Below are 20,511 nucleotides of genomic sequence, written 5' to 3' on the forward strand. Positions count from 1 at the left end.
TTCCATCATGAGGAGACATTTGAGATAGATATGGCAAAGGTCACTGCTAGGTGAAGAAAAAGGAAAAGGTATTTGGAAGATTCCAAGTATGATGGGTTTCACTTCAAGCTAGGCGATACTAAGATGGTTTCACCAAAGATGGTTGAGCAAAAGCCCACTGACTTACCCATCATGGAGCTGCCCAAACGTAGCCAGTGACCCAGATTCATCGTCTAGAAGGTTCAAAAAATAGACCTACAAAGAAGTTGAGGATTGTTAACAATGAAAAATAATGTTATAATGGTATGGAGAATCACACGACCAAGCTAGGAGTCTGAAGCATGGACAAGTTACACAATTAAGGGGCAAATGTTGGTACTAATCCTGATACTCTAGACAATACTGAAAAGGGGAAATTGAATATATCACAAAGATACCCTGATGTGGCTGTTACTCAGTGGGTAAATAAGCATCCTACCTCTTTAAGATACGTTACACTTGAAGTTTTCTCAAATACTAGTTTGGCCGAGAACCCTATGCATATGAATGGAGATTTTAATCTCAATATATATCTCTCCCTCTTTCTCTCTCTCCCTCCCTCCTCTCTCTCTCTCCCTCTTTCCCTTCCTTTCTCTCTCTCCCTCTTTCTCTCTCAATATATATATATATATATATATATATATATATATATATATGTTTTTGTGTGTGTGTGTATCTATCTCCACCAGCCTCTGCCCAATTCCCTTATTTTCTCATCCCTTCCCCACGTTTCCATCCCCAATGCTTCCAGACCACCCCTCCCCATTCCCCACAGCTCAGTCAGCGTGGATTTAAGACTTTTGTAATATAACAATATTCACATTTTCCTTCTCTATTGTTTTAAAACTAGTAGTTTAATTGACAACTTCAGTTCAGTAGGACCCAGGACCCAATCCAATTCTAAAAGAAGAAGGTCCAAAACCCTACTTAGCAACCACACAATTCCTACAATACCTCAGCCGTTGACTGTGCAGTGATATCATTGACTTTGAGGTCAACGAGTTGACTCTGGGGAATTATCAGGAATGCTGGAGGTCAACGGTCGTTAATTTTGAAAGTGTCACTGTTTTGGCGGTAAATGAAATCGATAAATAGGGTTTTTCTCTTGTTTTTGTTCTTTCCAGATATGTGGTTATAACATTCCCGCTTCCTGGAGAGAATTCATGGAGTCTCTCTCGCACCTCCATCGTCGCGCAGCTCGCCCATGGAAGGAAATCGGGGCGGCTGGCGACCGTCGATCGACCAGATTGAGCTCCGGAGACGAGAAATCGATCGTCCGCTTCCCCAGCGAGAGGTCTGCAGCTTCTTACGATGCTTCGAGGCTCACTTGCGAGTTCATGGTCGGGGACGGGGATGGCGACGGGGAACAGAAGCCTGTTTTGCTCCCCGTGGTCGTGAGGAGGTCCGGGAAGTCGTCCCGCTGCGTCTGGGATGGTGCGAATCTCTCCCTTGTTGATTTGGATCGGGCGAGCCCGGCGACAGGCGAGCGTTTTACTGTAGGATTATCGCGGCTGGTTCGGGAATTGTTCGTCCCGACACAAGTCCCGGAGAATTACATGGGTTATCTTCGGTGGAAGTTCGTTCATCGGCTTTTAAGCTCCTCTCTTCACGTCCTCGCCACGCAGGTACTCAAAATTTGATTTTTTTTTTCCCCCTCAATACCGACCAAAATCCATTTCAGTTATATTACTTCTCCGAGGTGGAATTTATGTATGCCCAATTAGAATTCTCCAAAAACAACCAGAACCCGCTTCAAATACTTTGATTCTCCGATCTATATTCCCAATACCAACCAAAATCCATTTCTAGTACATTGATTCCCCGATGTCGAAATGTATTTTCTGTATGAATTTTCCAATACCAACCAAATTCCGTTCAAGGTTACATTCATTCTCCGTTTTGGGACTTATGTTTGCCAATTTTGAATTTTCCAGTGGCGATCACAATCCACTTCAATCCACTCTCTGTTTGAATTTTCCAATACCAACCAAAACCCGTTTCAACTACATCTCCTCTCCGATGTAGAACCAGAATTTACCTCTATCTCGCTTGAAAATTTCCCTTGTTGGATCGATGCAGGCAATGTTTAGGGCAATAGGGATTGGATCATCGCATGCGCTCTCCTCCGCAGCGGCGTTAAACTGGCTGCTGAAAGATGGACTAGGAAGGCTCAGCCGATGCATTTACACCGCTAGCCTTGGATCGGCATTTGACACAAATCTTAAGGTACTGTTGACTTAATGAACCCCGGGGTTTCGTTTCCAAGCATCCAATGAAGTTCATATATTTGGTCAGAGGGTCAGATTTTCGAGCTCTATCCTGTTCAGCCTGAGCATTGGGATCGAGCTTCTGACTCCACTCTTCCCGCACCAGTTCTTGCTTCTTGCGACTTTGGCCAATGTGGCAAAATCCATCAGTCTTGCGGCTTACATGGCTACTGGGGTATGCTCACTCTCAACTGATCTTCCAGCTGGAAAGATTCTCTCAAATCATTGCTTCTTTCTCTTGAAATCTCTCAGTTCAGATTTTTTTTGCCTTGACAGTCTGCCATCCATCGCAGCTTCGCCGTTGCCGACAACATTGGTGAGGTTTCTGCAAAGGCACAGGTGAACCTCTCTCTCTCTCTTGATCTCTACCTGCCTCCATCTCTCACTTAATCTCCTACCTGCCTCTCTCTCACTCAATCTCTGTGGGCTTCGCTCTTGCTTTCTTAATCTCCTTCTCTCCCGCTCTCTTATCTCTCATTCTCCCTTAATCTTGATCTGCTTCTCTCTCTCTTAATCTCTTTCTTCCTCTCTCTCTCTCTCTCAATCTCTATTTGCCTCCCTCACTCTCTCTTAATCCCTCTCTCTTTCTCTCTTTCTCTCTCTCTCTCTTAATCTCTATATGCCGCTCTTACACTATCTTAATCTCTACCTGCCGCTCTCACAGTATCTTAATCTCTATCTGCCGCTCTCACACTATCTTAATCTCTATCTGCCGCTCTCACACTATCTTAATCTCTATCTGCCGCTCTCACACTATCTTAATCTCTATCTGCCGCTCTCACACTATCTCAAACTCTATCTGCCGCTCTCACACTATCTTAATCTCTATCTGCCGCTCTCACACTATCTTAATCTCTATCTGCCGCTCTCACACTATCTTAATCTCTATCTGCCGCTCTCACACTATCTCAAACTCTATCTGCCGCTCTCACACTATCTTAATCTCTATCTGCCGCTCTCACACTATCTTAATCTCTATCTGCCGCTCTCACACTATCTTAATCTCTATCTGCCGCTCTCACACTACCTTAATCTCTATCTGCCTCTCTCTCGGTCTCGTCTCTCTCTTAATCTCAATCTGCCTCTCTCTGTTAATATATTTCTGCCTCTCCCTCACACTCTCTCCCGCTCAATCTCTATCTGTATCTCTTTCTCTCAATATCTATCTGCCTCTCCTTCTCTCTCTTAATATCTCTCTCCCACTCTCCTAAACCCTCCCTCTCCCTTTCCCCCTTGCTCTCTCTCTATCTCTCTCTATCTCTTTCTCTCTCTATCCAGTCTAATGTTCTTTGTAGGATAATTCTTTACGGTGGTTCAGCTCCAGACGGTGTGTTTCGACAATCTGGGCCTTGTCCTCGCCGCTCTGCTGAATGCCCTATGCGGGAAGAACAGAAGGTGGGAAGTCCGAATCTTCTCTCTACCCTTGCTTGATGGCGATTCCATCTGAATTTTCTAAAAGAACCGAAACTCTATGCAGATTCCAATTAGGGGTCAACCTCGCAATCTACCCAATCTTCGCTGCAGTGGAGCTGTTCGCCATCTACCAAGCTCTCAAACACGTCCACCTGCACACGTTGACTAAGGTTGGTCAAAAACTTCTCCCCTCTCTTCTTCTTCTTCTTCTTCTTCATTATCTTATTATGATTATGCTTATTCTTCTTCTGCGTTCATCCAGAACAGGTTAGAGATCATCATGGACGCATGGATTCAGTCTGGGCGCATTCCTTCTCCAGCAGAGGTCAACGAGGAAGAAGGCATTGACTTACTGAACCAAGAAGGTGGGTTTACCGGTCCCAATTCTCGGGCTCTCTCCCAGTCTGAAATTCAACGTCAAAGTCAACGTTCCCATTGACAGGAAACAAACCATGGCCGATCAGAATAGGCTGCGTTGACCCCCGATTCAAGACTGCTGCCTTCTCCTTGCCATCTCTGCAGTGCCTGGGCGAAGAAGAACCGTATTTTATCTCTGTGGAGACTGCTCTCAAGAGGTGGACGAGGAAACCCAAGGTGACCCACTTCAACCTCTCTCTCTCTCTAAGTTTTCTCTGTGTTTCTCTCTCTAGAGCAGGGTTTTATCTGGGTTTTACGCTGCAGGAGAGAATCCTTGTGTCGTTTCGGGAAGGGGGGGGCACGTCGGAGGTCATTTTGGGTGTACTGCAGGCGTGTTTAATAAGGCGAGAGCTCGCCGGCGGCGGCGTAGCGGCGGCGGAGTGGGCGAGGTTAGCGGCGGAGACCCGGCGGCGGGCGGCGGAGGACGTTACCGCCGTGGCGGCGGAGCTGAGAAAACAAGGGTGGGCGACAAAGAACGTTCTTTTGACTTCTGAAGAGCAGGCGAGGTACAGTCTAGTGGAGGAAGGCTAATTTGGCTAAGGAAGGGGCGGAGGAGGAGATAGCGGTGACGGGATACAGGCTGGCGGTTGTCGCGGTGGGAGTTATTGGCTATTGGGCGAAGCCATTATGAAGGCGAGTTGGGATTTGTCTGCTTGGATGGATCGATGGCTATAAAAGTTGTGTTTTTTTTTTTTTTTTCTTTGTTTTGTTTTCTATCTCTGGCTTTGGCGTCCCGTCTTTGGTGTTTACCAGTGCAGGTAAGGGAGGAAGGGGGTTGACCGCGGGGGCTGCAGAGGGAGAGAGCTTCCAAGCCAACAGCTTGTCTTGGCCCACCATGGCAGGTACCCAGTGCATCCCTCTGCCAGAGTTCCAGATCATCAGGTTTGGACCATTATCTCTCTCTCTCTCTCTCTTCCCTCTTTCTCTCTCTTCCATCTCTCTCGCACCCTCTCCTCTCTCTCCCTCTCCGTCTCCTCTCTTAGTATTTATCTTACTCTCTCTATCCCCCTCTCTGAGTCAGTATCTCTCTGTCTGTCTCTCTCTATCACCTCACTCTTTGTATCTATCTATATGTTTATCTCTGCACTCTCTCTCTCTGTATCTATCTGTATGTCTATCTCTGCACCCTCTCTCTCTCAGTATCTATCTTTATGTCTCCCATTCTCCCCTCTTTCAGTATCTATCTGTATGCCTCTCACCCCCCTCCCATCTCTTCCTCTCCCTTTCTCTCTATCTCTCTCCCTCTCGGTATCTCTCTCTCTCTCTCTCTCAGAATTCGTCGATCTGCGTCTCTCTCCTCTCTACATCAGAATCTGTTAATCTGTATGTCTCTCTCTCCCCCCATCTCTATATAAGAATCTGTCTATCTGAATGTCTCTCCCCCAGTATCGGCCCCTTCTCTCTACGTCTGTCTCGCTCTCTACCCCTCTCTCTCACATTTTCAGTCTGTCTCTCTCTCTCTCTCTTTCAGTATCTGTCTCTCTCTTTTCTCTCTCTTGCAGTATATCTCCATCTGTCTCTCTCTCTCTCTCTCTCTGATGATGACTGCATACGTATGAAGGCTAATTTACTCGTTTCTTCATGTCGGGCCAGGGGCAGAATTTAGTATCGTTCTTGGACTGGTGGGAGATGGCTCGAATAAGAGTGTAGAGAGAGCGAGAGACACAGAGAGAGAGATGGCCGGAGCTGGGCAGAGAAATCCCACGGCGGAGAACGTGGTGGTGGTGGCGGTGAAGGCGGAGAAGGAGATAACAAAGACTCCCCTGGCTTGGGCGCTCACCCACATCGTCCGACCCGGTGACTTCGTCACCCTCCTCGCCATTATCGGCAACTCCAGAGGTATCTCACACTCTCTCTCCTTTATCTTCATCTCTCTCTCTAGATTCTAGAAGATAACGTCGTCGGCTGGGCGGAGCAGAGCAGAGAAGATGGCAATGGAGCTTCCCGAAGCTTAACAGCGTTTCAAGAGGCGGCCGACGCAAGGGCGATGTGTCGGCGTCCTGCGGCCAAATGGCCCTCCAATTCCACGGCTTCGACGAGCCCGGCGAGGTCAACATACGGATCAAAGTCGTCATCGCCGGCGACCCGGCGGCGCCGCCCACCGGCACGGTGGCGGCCGAGTCTAAACTCCTCTGCGCTAACTGGATCGTCCTGGACGGGTAACACTCCCCCTTGATAATTCTCCAAAACCCATCAACGAACTTAACGGTTTCTTCAAAGCAGGCAGCTGAAGCAGGAGGTGAAGGGTTGCTTAGCGGAGCTCCCTCACTGTAGCGTTGTCCTGATGAAGCGCTCCCACGCCAAAGTCCTCCGCCTGAACCTCGGCGGCGCCGCCCCTCTGAACAAGCCCCAGCCATGTTTGACTCCCCCCTCCGCCAAGCCCAGTCGCTCTCCGCCGCGCCCCGAGGAAGAAGAAGAAGAAGAAGAGGAAGACGACCAGAAGAGCCCCAAGATCAAGCACCCCACTCCGGCGAGCAGCGGGGGAGAAGACAGCTCCTTCGTCTCCTTTCTGAGAGAGTACCGGCAGTCGTCATCGAGCTCCTGCACCGCCACCGCAGGCAGATCGTCTCCTTTCTTCAGCGAGGTTCTTCTCCGGTCCAGAAGAGCGCTCAACGCCGGAGGTACAAGACGGCCGACCCACCCAGCTATAGTTCAGGGATGCGAACGGGACGATTTTTTCTTCCCGGGACGAAAAAATTGTCCCGTCTGAGGATGCGGATGAATTTCGGGACGAAAATTCATCCCAGGGACTACCGGAAGGGACGGTTTTCGTCCCGTGGGACAAAAAAACCATCCGTCCGGAGTTCTCGGACGATGGACGGACGGATGTGGACGAAAAACTGCCGAATTCACATCCGACGGTTGAGATCTCGCCACGTGGCTTCGATATGATAATTTGCATCAAGGTCCTTGTATTTTTTTACGCGTGCAAATTGATGCTGCTCAGAATTAATTGTACATATGTCCATTTGCATTCTCTCTCCTCCATATTTCCCTTTAAAAACTTGGAAAAATCTATATTAATATATTAAAAATATAAAATGGATTTTTTTCGTCTGGGATGAAAATTCGTCCCGGGAGGGCTGGACAGGACGAAAAACCGTCCCGGTATGATTGGACGGGACGGTTTTTTTATCGTTGCACGAAAAACCATCCCATCCTTCATCCCTGAACTTACTCTGGACGTCGGATGGGACGAAATTCGTCCCGTCCTGTCCATCGTCCACGTCCGGGACAATCCGGAACTATACACCCAGCTCCGCTTCTTCCTCGACGAAGGCTCACCAGTTGTGGGGATTCTTGCAGAGGTCTGCTTCGCCATTGTGGAGGAGGTAGCACCAGCGCTGTGCTCGGTGTGCCGGCTGAAGGCGGCGGGGTTCGGGCGGGCAGCGCGGTGGTTCGGGTACGGCGAGCTGGAGGCGGCGACGGAGGGCTTCTCGGAGGGGAACTTCGTGGCGGAGGGGGGGCTGGGGTGGGTGCACAGGGGGGTTCTCGCCGACGGCAGAGTGGTGGCGGTGAAGACGCTCAAGGCTCTGGCCGGGCCGGACCGCGAGCAGGACGAGGAGTTCCGAGCCGAGGTGGAGGTGCTCAGCCGCGCGCAGCACCGCCACGTCGTGCTCCTGCTGGGGTTCTGCGCTGAAGGCCCTCGCCGCGTTCTTGTCTACGAGTACGTGTGCCACGGCTCCCTCGCCCTTCATCTCCACGGTACTGCTACAACTACTGCGACTACTACTACATCTACTCTCTATCCCTCTCTCTTTGTCGTTGTCTTTGTTACTAGTACTGCTACTATTCTCTATCTCTATCGCTTTGTCAGTCTTTGTTACTACGGCTACTACTCTCTATCTCTCTCTCTTTGTCTTTGTCTTTGTTACTACTACTGCTACTACTCTCTATCTCTCTCTCTTTGTGTTTTCTTTGTCTTTGTTACTACTACTGCTATTACTCTCTATCACTATCTCTTTCTCTTTGTCTTTGTTACTACTTCTGCTAGTACCCTCTATCTCTCTCTCTTTGTGTTTTTCTTTGTCTTTGTTACTACTACTGCTACTACTCTCTATCTCTCTATCTCTCTATCTCTCTCTCTGTCTTTGTCTTTGTTTTTGTCTTCGTCTTTCCCTGACCTGGTGGGGCAAATAGGCCGGAACACGCCGCCACTGGACTGGGCGGCGCGGGTCAAGATCGCCATGGGGGCCGCCAGAGGACTGCGATACTTGCACGAGGACTGCCGGGTCGGGTTCGTCCACCACGATGTCCGTCCCAGCAATATCCTCCTTACCCATGACTTTCAACCTCTGGTACGATTTCTCCATCTCTCTCTCTCTCTCTCTCCATCTCTCTCTCTCTGGCTCTCTCTGTCTCTCCATTTCTCTCTCTGGCTCTCTGTCTCTCCATTTCTCTCTGGCTTTCTCTTTCTCTCCATGTCTCTCTCTCTGGCTCTCTCTCTCTCCATCTATCTCTCTCTGGCTCTCTCTCTCTCCATCTATCTCTCTCTGGCTCTCTCTCTCTCTCTCTCTCCATCTATCTCTCTCTGGCTCCCTCTCTCTCTCTCCCCATCTATCTCTCTCTGGCTCTCTCTCTCTCCATCTATCTCTCTCTGGCTCCCTCTCTCTCTCTCTCCATCTATCTCTCTGGCTCCCTCTCTCTCTCTCTCCATCTATCTCTCTCTTTCTCTCCATTTCTCTCTCTCTCTGGCTCTCTTTCTCCATTTCTCTCTCTCTCTGGCTCTCTCTTTTTTCTCCATTTCTCTCTCTCTGGCTCTCTCTTTTTTCTCCATTTCTCTCTCTCTGGCTCTCTCTTTTTTCTCCATTTCTCTCTCTCTGGCTCTCTCTTTTTTTCTCCATTTCTCTCTCTCTGGCTATCTCTTTCTCTCCATTTCTCTCTCTCTGGCTATCTCTTTCTCTCCATTTCTTTCTCTCTCTGGCTATCTCTATTTCTCTCTGGCTCGCGCTCTTTCCACCTCTCTCTCTCACTTTCCACCTCTCTCGATCTCTCCCTTACTCTCTCTCTTTCCACCTCTCTCCATCTCTCCATCTCTCCCCATCTCTCTCTCTCTCAACCTCTCTTTCTCTCTCTCTCTACGTGTCTATCTCTCTAATGGGGGTGTTTTGTGAAGGTTGGGGACTATGGGCTGGGGAGGTGGATGACAGAGGTGAACGGTACGGACCTTCGGATGATTGGCAAGTTCGGGTACTTAGCGCCGGAGTACATCGAGAGCGGCGCGATGACGGAGAAGGCGGACATCTATGCCTTCGGCGTGGTGCTGCTCGAGCTGATCACCGGCCGCCGGGCTGTGGACATGGGTCGAGCTAAGGGCCAGCAGCTCCTGAGCGATTGGGCTCGCCCGTCCCTGACCACCCCCTCTGCCCTGGGCCGGATACTCGACCCCTGGCTCGACCCCAGCCAGACTGCCCGCCAGGCCACCGCCATGGCCACCGCCGCCTCCCTCTGCCTCCGCCGTGACCCTCTCGTCCGCCCTACCATGTCCCAGGTCTGACCGTTGACTTTTCCCTCCCTCGTTGACTTTTACCCCTTACCTGTTCTGGTGGGGCCCTGCAGGTCATCAGAATCTTGGAAGGGGAGAGGATGGTTGCCGACCTGGTGGGCCCCGGGGAAATTGGGCCCAGAGGAAGCCACTCCCAGCGCATGGCCCATGATGCCGTCCGCAAGGCCCTCCTCTTCTGAACAGTTGACTTTGAATTGGTTGACTTTGACTTAATAAAAGAGAGAGAGACTATGTCACTCCAAGGGGGAGCCAGGGTCTGTGCTGTAGGCTCCTTCGGCGTCATCGTCTGCGCCTGCTGCAGAGTAGAGGAGCCGCTCGTCCTCCCACTTGAGGACCTCACGGGCGTAGCGGAGCGCCCGGTCAGTTGACTCGGGATCTAGGCCATTGCCGGTGGTGACGTAGAGCTTTCGGCCATCGGTCAACGAGGAGAAGAGTTGCTTGAACTTGGCGGCAATGTAGTGGAAGGCCTGCAGTGGCGGGGAGGCGCTATGACTGACATGGCGGCCATTGCTGACCCGGCGGTGATGGCTTGCAAAGGGGTGGTAGTCGGCGAACCAGTCACACGCGGTCAACGGCGACACGACCAGCTTCTCGTCGAGGAGGTCCAGCTTCGTCAATACGAGGAGGAACTCAACGTGCTCCATGGTGGGGTGGGAGACAATGCTCTCGAAGAGGCGCCTGCTCTCCAGCATCTTGTTCTGTGTCACCCCGGCCGAGTCCTCCATCAGTTCGTCATAGTCGGTCAACGCCACACAGAAGACGACCAGCCTGATGTCATCAAACATCTCCAGCCACTTGTAATTCTCCCCCAGCCCCTTGGCGTTGACCCTAATGAGCTGGTACCTGCCCATCCATCGACGATACAAGAGATGATACCTTTTAATATAAAGATAATTGGTGAATTAATGTTTAAATTGTTTCAAGGCTACTAACCTAACCCACGCTTCGTTGTGATCGTCCCCGTCAAACTCACTCGAGCTGCCTGGTGAATGGGGGAAGACGAAGTCGGTGCTGGTCAAACCGTTGGACGATGTTATTCCGTCCGCATGCAGAATATCCAGCTGGGAAGGTTCGTACTCCGCTCTTGATATATCAACAACCTAAATAATCAGATAAGAAAAGAGCACAATTTAACATAGAATGATTTAAATAGGACTTAAAATGAATCAGAAAGACGTATTTGAGAAAGAAACAGGTAAAACATTAATCGGATAAAAAAACACAAAATATACCATAGAATGCTTCTAACAAAAAACACAAAGATATGTATATCTGAACGTGAGAAGGCTGCATGGCATACACGCTCAAGATTAGATGTAATTCTTTCTTGCAAAGAACCTAAGGGTAGGTTGATAACCCACCGCAGAAGGCATTCTCCCAACCTAATAAAGCAGATACTTCGGATCCCACGAATCAAAAGATACTGTCAATGAATAGAAGTACGTCTAATTTGTAAAACATTAATCGGAGTAGGAAAAACATAAAATGTAACACACAATGCTTTAAAATGAACTAAAAACATTTGTTTCTCAACGGCAGAAGGTTGCATGGCCTACCCGCTCTTGATAGTAAATTGCACGAGAATAATCAAAGCGAAAAAACAGCTAAAGAGTTAAATAAAATGCTTTTGAAAAACTATAAAAAATGTATTTCTAAGCGTTAAATAGGTTGCATGGCGTACCCGCTCCAGAAAGTAACTTGCGCTGCTAGGGAGCTTCGGCAATTCATTTCTCCTTTCATATGAAATCTGAATTGCAGGATCTTTCCACAGTTCCTCAACCAGGGGAGAGTATTCCCGTGTGGCGGCCGGGAAAATAGCTTCAAGGTTCCCAGATTCGATAACTTTGAGTAGCCAATCAGAGAAAGATTTTAACCTTGGACCAATTGAGTACGGTGTCCTCAGTTTGCTTCTATCAGAATCGACTCCTGCGTCACAACAGTTCTTTCAATGAACAGTAATAAAATAGAGACGTAAGGCCAATTTAAATGGATTTTCTTTCGTAAATGTTTATGTTCTCAACCTTAACGATAAAACCCAAGTACTAAAACCCAAACCTTAGCTCCCAAGCCCTTAGACTAACCCTAAGACTTAAATTCAAATACTAAAACCCTTAACCCAAAATCCTATCCAAAGTTTACGATAATTGTTTTACGCGAAAGTCACAGAAAAAAAAGAACAATCTTCTCCAGTTGAGAAAACCTCGATATTATTCGCATTAGATTTCTCTGTGATCTGAAAAAAAGATCTAAATAGTGACAGATATTCCGAGTTTTTGGGACACCAGAATCGAAAAATTGCTCAATGCATATTGGACGAACTTCATACCCGAGGATTGTTGGTCCTGGTTCTCCTTCATTTCTCTCAAGCTCTCTGCTTCAAAGCGTTCACGTCCCTCCAGCAGTATCCCAAGATATTTGTAGATGTTGGCCTGAATCAAGATTTTAATGCTTCCGCGTTCTTCGTCAGAGAAAGGAACTGGCTGGTACAGGAGTTTCGCCTGAAAAATTGCAAAAGCACTTTTCAATATTAAGCAAAAAGACAGAAGTATTCTCGTTGGTTTTAATGTACGGACTATTGAAGAGTGTCTGTGATTACTCAGGAGAGCCATTTGTCCAGTGGAGAGGAAAAAAACGATAGCAAAGCACTTTAAAAATTAAGCAAAATGACAGAAACATTCTCCTTAGTTTCAATGTAAGGACGATTGAAGAGTGCATGTCATTAGTCTGGAGAGTCATTAGTCCAGTGGACAGGAAAAAAAATATATAGCAAAAAGGATTTTTACAACTAAGCGAAGGGACAGAAATATTCTACTTAGTTTCAATGTAAGGACGATTGACAAGTGCACTGGAATTACTCTGGAGAATCGTCAGTCCAAGGGGAAAGAAAAAAAATGCCAGAATAAAAAGAACAATCAAGTCGCGTCCTTTTCTTGCTCCGAAATTTAGTAATTGAGAAAAAAAACACGATTGGTTGTCATATATCTTGTGCCAGAATACGATGCTCATAGCAAGTCATGAAGAATTAATCGTATGAAGAAAAGGAACCACAATCTGAACGAGAGGAATAAATCTTTAATTCTGGATCTGGAATAAACAGAAGTTACAGAAATATTTCTCGAGAATTGACCGTAGCTATACCTGCTTAAATATGGTACTCGACCCTGATTGACTATAACCAATTAGAAGGAGCTTCTGAGATGCCTTTGGTTGAAAGTAGTCAGGCACATTTCCGTTGGCCACGCTGTTGACTTCTTCACCAGAAATCACAATCTCTTTACAAGGAGTGGGCAACGACAGGACAGAACATACGAGCTTCATTCCAGCCTGTAAAGAAAATGTAAGGCGAAAACCCAGAAACGGGAGACAATAAACTAGAAGGGTGAACAAAAACTTATAAAAGTCTAAGTAGGAAAACCACCGACCTTATCCCATAAATTCCCTCTGATGTTCCTCTGCCCCTCTTCCTGGTATGAACCGTCGGCATTCAACCAAAAATGAGGGCATCCAGCACACTGAACCCCAGCCCACTACATTAATGGAATAAAGTTTATAAACCTGCACTCAGCTTTTTCTAATTGATGCGCAATCGATTTAAATCAATAATGAAAATTACCTGAAGCATCCGCAATTCTGGCTTGGTGATCTCTCGATTATTTATGTAGACTCCAGTCATCCCATTGCTCGCATCTGTCATGAGGCTCCCCCCAACATTTAAATTTGGAGTGATGATCTTCTGCGGTTTGTGTCCTTCCTGCCAAATTGAACAGATTGAACAACAGCATGTCGTTACATTTCCAAAATTGCAAGAATTTTCATTACCTATCTGTTCATCCAAAAAGAAAAAGATATGATTATGTTTGGCTAGGGATTGCCTGTCGATAACCGTTAGTTATAAGCGGTATCAGTCATCCTAAAATATGAAAGCGATTATGGTATCGGTAACAGCTATGGCTATCGATATCATCACATTCCGTCATCCCTATCCATAACAATGAGCATGTAATATTCTGGTAGATGTTCTGTCCGTGAATGTCAACCTTAACGTGATCTAAGACAACAACCGAGTTATTAATGTATAAGTAGTCGCAAGCCCAGATGATAGAGTAGATAAACAGTTGCAAAAATCAATGAATTCACCCATAGTATAAGATCTTCATATTTACCTTTCCCCAGAATCCCGACACCCTGTCGTACCAATAGCGGCCTGGCTTTAGCTTAGAAGGCGGGTTGGGCGCAGTCTGAAGCAATATCATCTCCTCCTGACTTAGTTGGCATCCATTCACAAACACATTTTCGGCTCTAAAATGATTAGCCTCAGAAAACTTCTCTGCTTTCAGGACCTGTTCTAACTCCAGAGGGCTAAGAAGCTTTCTCAGCATCCGGGAACACTTGCCCAAATTCTCTCTCTTTCTATCATCAATGGGTAATCCAATACAAGTAACACACTTCCTTCCTTCGGGCATGGATCCCATCGCCTTCAACAAACAGCTGCTACAGAACTTGGAATCACAAACCAAGCAGGCCTCCTTCTCGGTAAACCTGCTACCTCTCTGGCATCGGTAGCAAGCCCCTTTTTTCACCCTTTGATTCGACCCTTCTCCTCTCTCGTGATGAACACTCCCCCTGCTTTCCACTTCGATTTCCTCGAAGCGTGAAGCGGGCCTCTCCCGACGAACATCAGGGCAAGCGGAAGCGAATTCACCGCCGGATCTCGTCGCTGATTGATCGACGCTGTGGCTGCCGACATCATGAACGCCGGGAGAGCAATCCAGAGCTCCAGAAGAGGTGCTACCCATGTCCCCGGAAACATCACAATCAGGCCGCTCCGCAGCGGTCTGATCAAACCCGATCACAGAGGTCGGCGACACCACCACCCGGCAGAACTCGGTGCCCTCGGAGGACTGTCGCTTGATGATCTCCGCCGAAGGCAGAGGCTGAACGACGGGAACGCAGAGGGAGATCAATTTGGGGGCAGCCGCCATGGAAGCGACGGGGATGCGGTCCATCTCGATGGGTATGGCCCGCGGAATCTCGTATGAAATCGGCGGGCCATCGTACTCCTCCGCGAAGGAACAATCTTCCTCCATCGCCGCCCTAATCTTCATCAAATCCCCCTTTCAATCCATCTCCACCTTCATCAATCGCCGGGAGTCGTCTTCGACGGCGGAAGAAGAAGAAGAAGAAGAAGAAGAAGGGGGAGAAGACGATGGCAGGGCTGCCATCGTCTTCTTCTCTGCAGCTCCGTCCCCACTCTGGCTGCGACCTCTTCTCGCCAGACCCCACCTCGCTTTCCTCCCCTCTTCCAACGTCTTTATTTTCGCTTATAACCGTTATAAACAACGCCAAATTCGGATCTACACCGGATCCGGACCCACCGGGTCCAACCCATCAATGACGTGGCATTGACTATCCGACCCGAGCCGGTTCGATCGACCCGTGGGCCCCACCGATCCAACCAACCATCCTATCGACTGACTCTTCGGTCGGATCGAGATCGATCGCTCGGAGCCGACGAATCCAGAACTGTTATTGAATAAAAATCTAAGAACTAATATTACACCATTAATGGTGAGTTTTTGTTTGATTAATTGGTTGACCGGAAAGCGCGTTGTTCCGCCTTCTGGTCGCGAGAAATTATTATTCATTATTATTCTTGTGGGATGAATTTTTGGAACGCTGAGTTCTCACTTTACCCATCGCAGAGTATATAATTCAATAAATTATTAAAAATAAATTATATTTATTATTATTCACATGGGATGAATTTTGGAACTGCGCATTCTCCTGTCTTCGGACTCGGGAGAAATTTCAATAAATTAATAAAAATAAATCATATTAATTATTGTTTATGTGCAATAAATTGTGAAAAATAAACCTTTAGTCACTTTTATTCATGTGCGACTTGATAACATATAGGAGAAAGTTGAATGAATTATTAAAATAAATATCTATTCATTATTATTCGTGTTCGATTGATTACATAACACCTAGGAGAAAGTTGAATGAATTATTAAAATAAATCATATTCATTATTATTCATGTTCGATTACGAAACATATAGGGGAAAGTTGAATGCATTATTAAAATAAATCTTTAGTCATTTGTTCATGTGCGATTACATAACATGTTGGAGAAAGTTGAATGAATTATTAAAATATCATAGCCATTGTTAATAGAGAAAATACCAGTTCCGTTGACCTTATATGTGTTTATCATCAAGATCAATTCGTAGTATCAATTCACATCTATTAGTCTATCCCCGCATGCATGTTATCGTACTTATAAATACACGTTTTATTATCCACCGATCTCTCTCTCTATCTCTTTCTGTCGCTATCAGATCAAAATTTTAGAAGTCTGCGAGATCTTGTGATCATGCATGGATCATGGCGACACGGTTAAAATATATCTTCTGTCTGCGTCAAAATTGCAATTAGAGGATAAGTTTGTGAAGAATCGATGGGCGAGTGTCCACTGCATCCAACTATTTCCAAAAAGATCTGTGCTTATCATTAACAGTAGTATCAATTGATATCTATTATTCTATCCCTGCATGCATGTTATCGAAAGTGCCAACACACATTATAATCCATCTCTCTCTCTCTCTCTCTCTCTCTCTCTCTCTCTCTCTCTCTCTGATATATAATATATATATATATATTGTCTCTATCTATCTCTCTCTCTCTCTATCTATCTATCTATCTATCTATCTCTCTCTCTCTATCTCTCTCTCTATCTACCTATCTCTCTATCTATCTCTCTACCTATCTATCTCTCTACCTATCTATCTCTCTACCTACCTATCTATCTATCTATCTCTCTATCTATCTATCTCTCTATCTATCTATTTATCTCGCTCTCTCTCTATCTCTCTATCTATCTGTCTTTATCTCTCTCTCTCTATCTATCTATTTATCTCTCTATCTATCTGTCTCTATCTATCTTTTTATCTCTCTCTCTCTCTATCTATCTATCTCTCTCTCTATCTATCCAATTTTGTACCTATCTATCTATGGATCTTTCTATCTATGTATATATCTATCTATCCAGTTTTGCATCCATGTATATAGCTCTCAATCTATGAATCTTTGTATCTATCAATGCATCCTTATATCTATGTGTGTATTTATCTATGCATCTTTGTATCTATGTGGGTACCTTTTTATCCATGTATTGATGTATGTGTGTATGTATCTACATATCAATCTATGCAGCTTTGTATTTATGTGTGTATCTGTGTATCCATATATTAATGTGTGTGTGTGTGTATCTACCTATCAATCTATACATCTTTGTATCTATATATGTATCTGTGTCCATGCATTAATGTATGTGGGTATGTATCTACCTATCAATGTATGCATCTTTCTATCTATATATGCATCTGTGTATCCATGTATTAATGTATATGTGTATGTATCTACCAATCAATCTATGCATCTTTGTATGTATTCATGTATCTGTGTATCCATGTATTAATGTATGTGTATGTATCTATCTATCAATCTTTGCATCTTTGTATCTCTCTAATATATCTATCTATCCATTTATCTATCTATTTAATATATCTATCTATCTATCTAATATATCCATCTATCCATTTATCTATCTATTTAATATATCTATCTAATATATCTATACATGGATATATCTCTGCATCTTTGTATCTCTCTAATATATCTATCTATCCATTTATCTATCTATTTAATATATCTATCTATCTATCTAATATATCCATCTATCCATTTATCTATCTATTTAATATATCTATCTATCTAATATATCCATCTATCCATTTATCTATCTATTTAATATATCTATCTAATATATCTATACATGGATATATCTCTGCATCTTTGTATCTATGTGTATATCTATCTATGTATCTTTGTATTTATGTATCTATCTGTGCATCTTTATATCTACGTATGTATCTATGTATCCATGTATCAATGTATGTGTGTACCTATATCTATCTATCTATTTATCTATATCTCTATCAATCTATCAATCTATGCATCTATCTTATCGAATATATCTAATCTTTATCTATCTAATCTATCTAATATATCTACTCTACCTATCTGATCTATCAAACTATCTTTTTATCGTTATTTCTTTCTCTCTTTCGACCTCTGTCAATCTCGACCGTCGTCATCGCTGATCGCGAATGGAATTAAAAAAAAATTTAGACGACGGCGAGATCCGACGATCATGCATGGATCTCGGAGACAGGGTCGAAGTGAATTAGCGACGGCGACTGTGCATATCACCCAGCGAAGCAGTAACGCGTAAAGAACGAGAAAACGCCACGCGAGTCGTTGTCGGGGTTCGTAACTTCGTCCGGTTACGCAGATTCGCCGGGCTCCTCCTCCTCTGTCCTCCTCGACTCAAACGCTCTCTATCTAAACTCGGCGGCCACCGCGGCCGAAACGGCGAACCCCCCTCTCTATTTATCTCTTCTTCTCCAATCAGCCGCTCCGACGCTCTCTCCTCCTCTCTCACGACGGCCTCTCGCGTTCTCCCCGCTCTCTCCCTCTCTCTTTCTCTCTGACCACCTCGGAGAAGAGAGGGGGAGAGGAGAGGAGAGAAGAACGATGGAAGAGAGAGGGAAAGGGCGAGCCATGTTCATGGAGATGAGTAGCCTGCCAAGGTCCAATCTCTTCTACATGCAGCCGCATTCCGACCCGAGCATGCCCGTCGGGGGACCCGTCGCGGCCGGGCCGGACTACGACTTCCCCCGCACCAGCGGCGCGTCCGCGGGCCACTACGGCTGCTTCTCCGAGCGGACCGTGGTGCACCGCGGCGAGAGCTCCCCCTACAACTCCGCCGCCTGGAACGACGCCACCGGCTACGTGAGATCGCCTTGGTCCCGAGCCAAGCCGCCTCCCAACGACGCGGTTGTCTCTCTGGGGACGAAACTGGTGGGCTCCTTGATAAGAGAAGAAGGCCACATCTACTCGCTGGCCTCCTCCGGGGAGCTTCTCTACACAGGATCCGATAGCAAGAACATAAGGGTGTGGAAGAAGCAGGAGGAGTACACGGGATTCAAGTCCAACAGCGGGCTGGTGAAGGCGATAGTCATCGCCGGAGATCGGATCTTCACGGGGCACCAGGACGGGAAGATCCGGGTCTGGCGGGTCTCGAGAAAGGACCCGAAGGTGCACCGCCGGGCCGGCGCGCTGCCCACGCTCAAGGACCTGGTCAGGAGCTCCGTCAAGCCCAGCAACTACGTGGAGGCGCGCCGCCGTCGCAGCGCGCTGTGGATCCGCCACAGCGACGCGGTCTCGTGCCTTAGCCTGGGGGAGGAAGGCGACGTTCTCTACTCGGGCTCGTGGGACAAGACCTTCAAGGTGTGGCGCGTGACCGACTCCAAGTGCCTGGAGTCGGTCCGAGCCCACGACGACGCGCTGAACGCCGTCCTGGCCGGGCTCGACGGGCTGGTCTTCACCGGGTCCGCCGACGGCTCGGTCAAGGTCTGGAAGAGGGAGAAGCACCGGGGGAAGGGCACCCGGCACGCGCCGTCGCAGACCCTGCTGAACCAGGACTCGGCCGTGACGGCCCTGGCTCTGAGCTCCGCCGCCGGGGTGGTCTACTCCGGCTCGTCCGACGGGCTCGTTAACTTCTGGGAGATGAAGAAGAAGAGCTTTTTAACCCACGGGGGGGTGCTGAGGGGCCACCAGCAGGCCGTGCTCTGCTTGGCCGCGGCGGGCAGCCTGGTCTTGAGCGGCTCCGCCGACGGGACCATCAGCGTCTGGCGGCGCGACGGCGGCGCGCACACGTCCCTCGCGGTCCTCACCGGGCACGCCGGGCCGGTCAAGTGCCTGGCCGTGGAGAGAGACCGAGAGTCGTCGCCTTCTTCCCCGAGTTGGATTGTGTACAGCGGTAGCTTGGACAAGTCTGTGAACGTTTGGCAGGTCTCTGAGCAGCTCAACGGCGATGGAGTCCAGCGCCGGCCGCAGGAGAAGAGCGTCTGCTGTTGCATGTCTTCTTCCGGAAGAAGGCAGTGTTCTGGCGAGGGAGCGTCTCACCAGTTTGCCTCGCCTCTGGGGAAATGATCTTCTCTTCAAGATGTAAAGCTTAAGAGGGTCTGGTTTGAGAGAGAGAGGCGAGGAAAAGAGAAAAGCTGAAGGGACAATGACTGGAATGTGTAAACTAGACGCTGACTGGATGGAGTATTCATTTGTTCGCTCATCTTCTTCCTAAATCCTAATGGAGTGACAGAAGAGGTTCATATGTTTGGTCGGTTCTTGAGAATTTGAAGTTCGTGCAGTATGGATAGATATCGGATGAACACAGTGCTTAATAGAGTTCTCCAACCATACGAGGTTGGTTTAGCCCTACAAATTCATGCAATTATTTTCGAGGGGAAAAGATAATCCATCAAAGTAACCATTACTTTATGGGTTACATATCAGGACCATAAATAGCCCGATCTGTAGGTAAGAAGTTGTAATAATCAGATTACAAGATTAAGTCTTTATTAGGTGTGCTTGATGAATTCAGATTAGGGTGATTCAAATTTTATAATCAGAATCAAATTCCATAAAAAATATTTAGAGAGTTGATATTGAGCCTGAAAATATGGCACAGAGGGGATGAGTGAGGGTTTAAGACTAAATAATGAATAATGAATGAGAGATTGGGTTTAAGACTTCTTTTTTCTACTAAATAATGAATGAGAGAACATAAGGAAAACCCCGGTGGAGAAATTTTTATATGCTGGAGAAATATTTATCCACATAGATGTCAAGAGAAGATGATATAAGTTCAAGTCCAAAAACTTACCTTTGAGCTTTATCTCAATAACTCAGAGCCTTTGCCCCACAGCTCTATTATCTTATCATCTCCATATATATGTGTGTATGTGTGTCTCTATTCTTGTAAGAC

General features: G+C 46.8%; 3 protein-coding genes and 1 pseudogene across 5 annotated transcripts; 3 read left to right on the top strand and 1 right to left on the bottom strand.

Moving 5' to 3' along the window:
- The first annotated feature begins 1,128 nt into the window (after positions 1–1,128).
- RUS4 (root UVB sensitive protein (Protein of unknown function, DUF647)) lies at positions 1,129–4,814 on the top strand. 2 transcript variants are annotated; one of them, XM_078574431.1, is made up of 9 exons: positions 1,129–1,643; positions 2,098–2,244; positions 2,314–2,460; positions 2,562–2,624; positions 3,610–3,680; positions 3,763–3,868; positions 3,961–4,063; positions 4,141–4,292; positions 4,380–4,814. In XM_078574431.1, the coding sequence occupies exons 1-9, from the start codon at positions 1,182–1,184 to the stop codon at positions 4,644–4,646; spliced, it is 1,518 nt and encodes a 505-aa protein (XP_078430557.1). In that variant the 5' UTR covers positions 1,129–1,181; the 3' UTR covers positions 4,647–4,814. The 2 variants fall into 2 exon arrangements, with proteins under 2 accessions (XP_078430557.1, XP_078430556.1); XM_078574430.1 differs by having other exon boundaries at positions 1,130–1,643; positions 3,604–3,680.
- LOC144702400 (proline-rich receptor-like protein kinase PERK3) lies at positions 4,678–9,839 on the top strand. Of its 2 annotated transcripts, none has more exons than XM_078574427.1 (8): positions 4,678–4,957; positions 5,709–5,954; positions 6,034–6,274; positions 6,339–6,736; positions 7,422–7,820; positions 8,256–8,413; positions 9,232–9,606; positions 9,675–9,839. In XM_078574427.1, the coding sequence occupies exons 1-8, from the start codon at positions 4,951–4,953 to the stop codon at positions 9,798–9,800; spliced, it is 1,950 nt and encodes a 649-aa protein (XP_078430553.1). In that variant the 5' UTR covers positions 4,678–4,950; the 3' UTR covers positions 9,801–9,839. The 2 variants fall into 2 exon arrangements, with proteins under 2 accessions (XP_078430553.1, XP_078430554.1); XM_078574428.1 differs by having other exon boundaries at positions 4,679–4,997.
- On the bottom strand, positions 9,805–14,924 carry XLG1 (extra-large G-protein 1). The gene is made up of 8 exons (XM_078574426.1): positions 13,785–14,924; positions 13,235–13,372; positions 13,044–13,148; positions 12,760–12,945; positions 11,948–12,119; positions 11,303–11,547; positions 10,555–10,721; positions 9,805–10,464 (listed from the first exon to the last, which is right to left on the bottom strand). The coding sequence occupies exons 1-8, from the start codon at positions 14,724–14,726 to the stop codon at positions 9,855–9,857; spliced, it is 2,565 nt and encodes an 854-aa protein (XP_078430552.1). The 5' UTR covers positions 14,727–14,924; the 3' UTR covers positions 9,805–9,854.
- A 3,077-nt stretch (positions 14,925–18,001) lies between these two features.
- On the top strand, positions 18,002–19,828 carry LOC144702402 (protein JINGUBANG pseudogene; annotated as a pseudogene).
- Positions 19,829–20,511: the final 683 nt, after the last annotated feature.

This window comes from Wolffia australiana, chromosome 4, assembly GCF_029677425.1.
Source record: "Wolffia australiana isolate 7733 chromosome 4, ASM2967742v1".
Lineage (NCBI taxonomy): Eukaryota > Viridiplantae > Streptophyta > Magnoliopsida > Alismatales > Araceae > Wolffia > Wolffia australiana.